This window comes from Poecilia reticulata, linkage group LG10, assembly GCF_000633615.1.
Source record: "Poecilia reticulata strain Guanapo linkage group LG10, Guppy_female_1.0+MT, whole genome shotgun sequence".
NCBI classification, from domain to species: Eukaryota; Metazoa; Chordata; class Actinopteri; order Cyprinodontiformes; family Poeciliidae; genus Poecilia; species Poecilia reticulata.
Window position 1 is genome coordinate 22,883,019 of NC_024340.1, and position 2,315 is coordinate 22,885,333.

The window sequence follows — 2,315 nt, forward strand, 5'->3', positions numbered from 1 at the left end:
TTACATCTATGTCAGGGACATCAAGACTTGCTTCAGTGGGACCAAATTCTGGTCCTTTTATGTTTACCTCAGGTGCTTTAATGTTAAAGTCAGCTTTTGGAAAATTTACATCAACTTCTGATTCTGATGGCAGTGTGACTTTGGACATTTTAAAACCAACCTTGGGCCCTCCAGTATGAACCTCGGGATCCTTGATGTCAACATCATGAGCTTTAAGATTCATATCCACATCTGACATGGATAAWTTTGGTCCTTTAATGTCAATGTCTGTTTTAGGAAGGTTAATATTAATTTCTTTTCCTTCAACATTTGAACCTTTCAGACTAATATCCCATTCGGGGCCTGATACAGTTGGCAGTTTCACTTTGGGTGCTTTAAAGTCTACTTTAGAGGAATCAACATCTATTTTGGCTTTGGAAAGGTTGATGTCAACACCTTGACTCCCTGTTTTGGGGCCTTTAAAGTCTAGTGATGGCATTTTAATTTTAGGGATTTCAAACCCATCTTTGCCACCCTCAAGATCAACATGTGGACCTTTGATATCAACTTCAGGTGGTGTTATTTTTCCTGCTCCTTTGATTTCTGTCTTTGGTACTTTGATATCAATATCAGTTTTAGGGAGAGTAACATTAACATTTCCTTTTGTTTTTGGCCCTGTAAGATTAATGTTTAAGTCTGGCAAGGTGGGTCCTGATACTGATGGAAGTTTAACATTTGGACTTGCCTCAGGACCTTTAACATCAACTCCACCAATGTCAACTTTGGGGGTTACTGTATCAGCCTTGACATTTGGAATGTTTATACTATCATTTGACTTTTCCAGCTGAGGAAGTTTGATGCCAAAAGGTGGTATCTTGATCTTGGACATTTCTAATCCACCCTTCGGTCCCTCAACTTCAAACTTTGGACCTTTTATATCAGCTTCTTTCAGGTTGAGATCCACATCTGGAACTGACACATTCAAATCCCCTTTAAGTTTTGGACCTGTCAGATTGAAATCCACATCTTTTGATCCTTTAAGTTTTCCACTGTGAATATCAACATCAAATCCTGCTCCTGCTGTTGTGACATCTGATGTTTTTATGTCAATTCCAGATTTTGAAAGATCAGCTTCTGGCATGTCAACTTTTGGACCCTTGAGGCCAAATTTTGGGATCTTAAATTTGGGACTTTTAGATTTTGAACCAGACAAACCAATATCAAAATCAAGTCCCTCGCGGCTCCCAGTCTTTCCTTTAATGTTCACATCTTCATGCTCCAGTTTAATATCAGGTTCTGACGTTTTTATCTTTGGATTCTTGAATCCAACCTTTGGCATTTTAAACTTAGATTTTTTCGGAGATACTTCCAAGACATCAGTGTCTTTCAGTTCAGCTTTTGGAAATTGACCCTCTCCTTTAAATCCCCCCTTTAATTTCGATCCCTTCAGATTTATGTCAACATTTGATAGTGCTGCTTTGGACCCAGGTATTGTTGGGAACTTTGGTGGTTCACTGCTATGCTTTAGATCAAAATCAAGACTTGGAACATCGGTTTTAACTTTTGCACCTTTGATGTCAATTTCAGGTGATTTGATATCTCCTTTTAAATTTGGACTTGAAATATCCATGTCACCTTTGAGTTTTGGGCCTGTCAAATTGAAATCCATATCTGGCATGGATATTTTTGGTCCTGATATGCTTGGCATGTTGAATTTGGGACCTTTCAGTTTGGCATTTGGTCCCTTAATGTCAAGATCTGCTCCTTCGACATCAACACCTGGTGCTTTTACATTAATATCAGCATTTGAGAGATTAATGTCAACATCTGGACCTTCCACTTTTGGGCCTTTCAAACCAAATGAGGGCAACTTGAATTTAGGCAATTTCAACCCACCTTGGTGACCCTCAATGTCAAAATCTGGGCCTTCAATATCCACTTCTGGACCTTTGAGATCTCCTTTAATCTTTGGCATCTTAACGTCCAGATCTCCTTCAACTTTAGGGCCTTTTAGATTAAGATCAAAGTCTGGCACATCAACTTTCGGACCTTTAAAATTTAATGAAGGCATTTTTATCTTAGGCATGTCAAATCCTCCCTTTGGTCCTTCAATATCAACTTCTGGACCTTTAATGTCTATTTCAGGTGATTTCATATCTCCTTTGATCTTTGGACCTGAAACATCCATGTCACCTTTGAKTTTGGGGCCTTTCAAGTTGAAATCCACATCTGGCATGGATATTTTTGGTCCAGATATGCTTGGCATGTTGAATTTGGGACCTTTCAGTTTGGCATTTGGTCCCTTAATGTCAAGGTCTGCTCCTTCGATATCAACA

General features: G+C 39.0%; 1 protein-coding gene across 1 annotated transcript in view; it reads right to left on the reverse strand.

Annotated features, from left to right (window-relative positions):
• ahnak (AHNAK nucleoprotein) overlaps positions 1 to 2,315 on the reverse strand; it is a 22,746-nt gene continuing 20,431 nt past the window's right edge. Inside the window, exons 8-9 of the mRNA XM_017307026.1 lie at positions 161 to 2,301; positions 1 to 6 (exon numbers count right to left, since the gene is read on the reverse strand). Coding sequence (XP_017162515.1) covers positions 1 to 6; positions 161 to 2,301 — 2,147 coding nt within the window. The remainder of the gene's footprint in view (positions 7 to 160; positions 2,302 to 2,315) is intronic.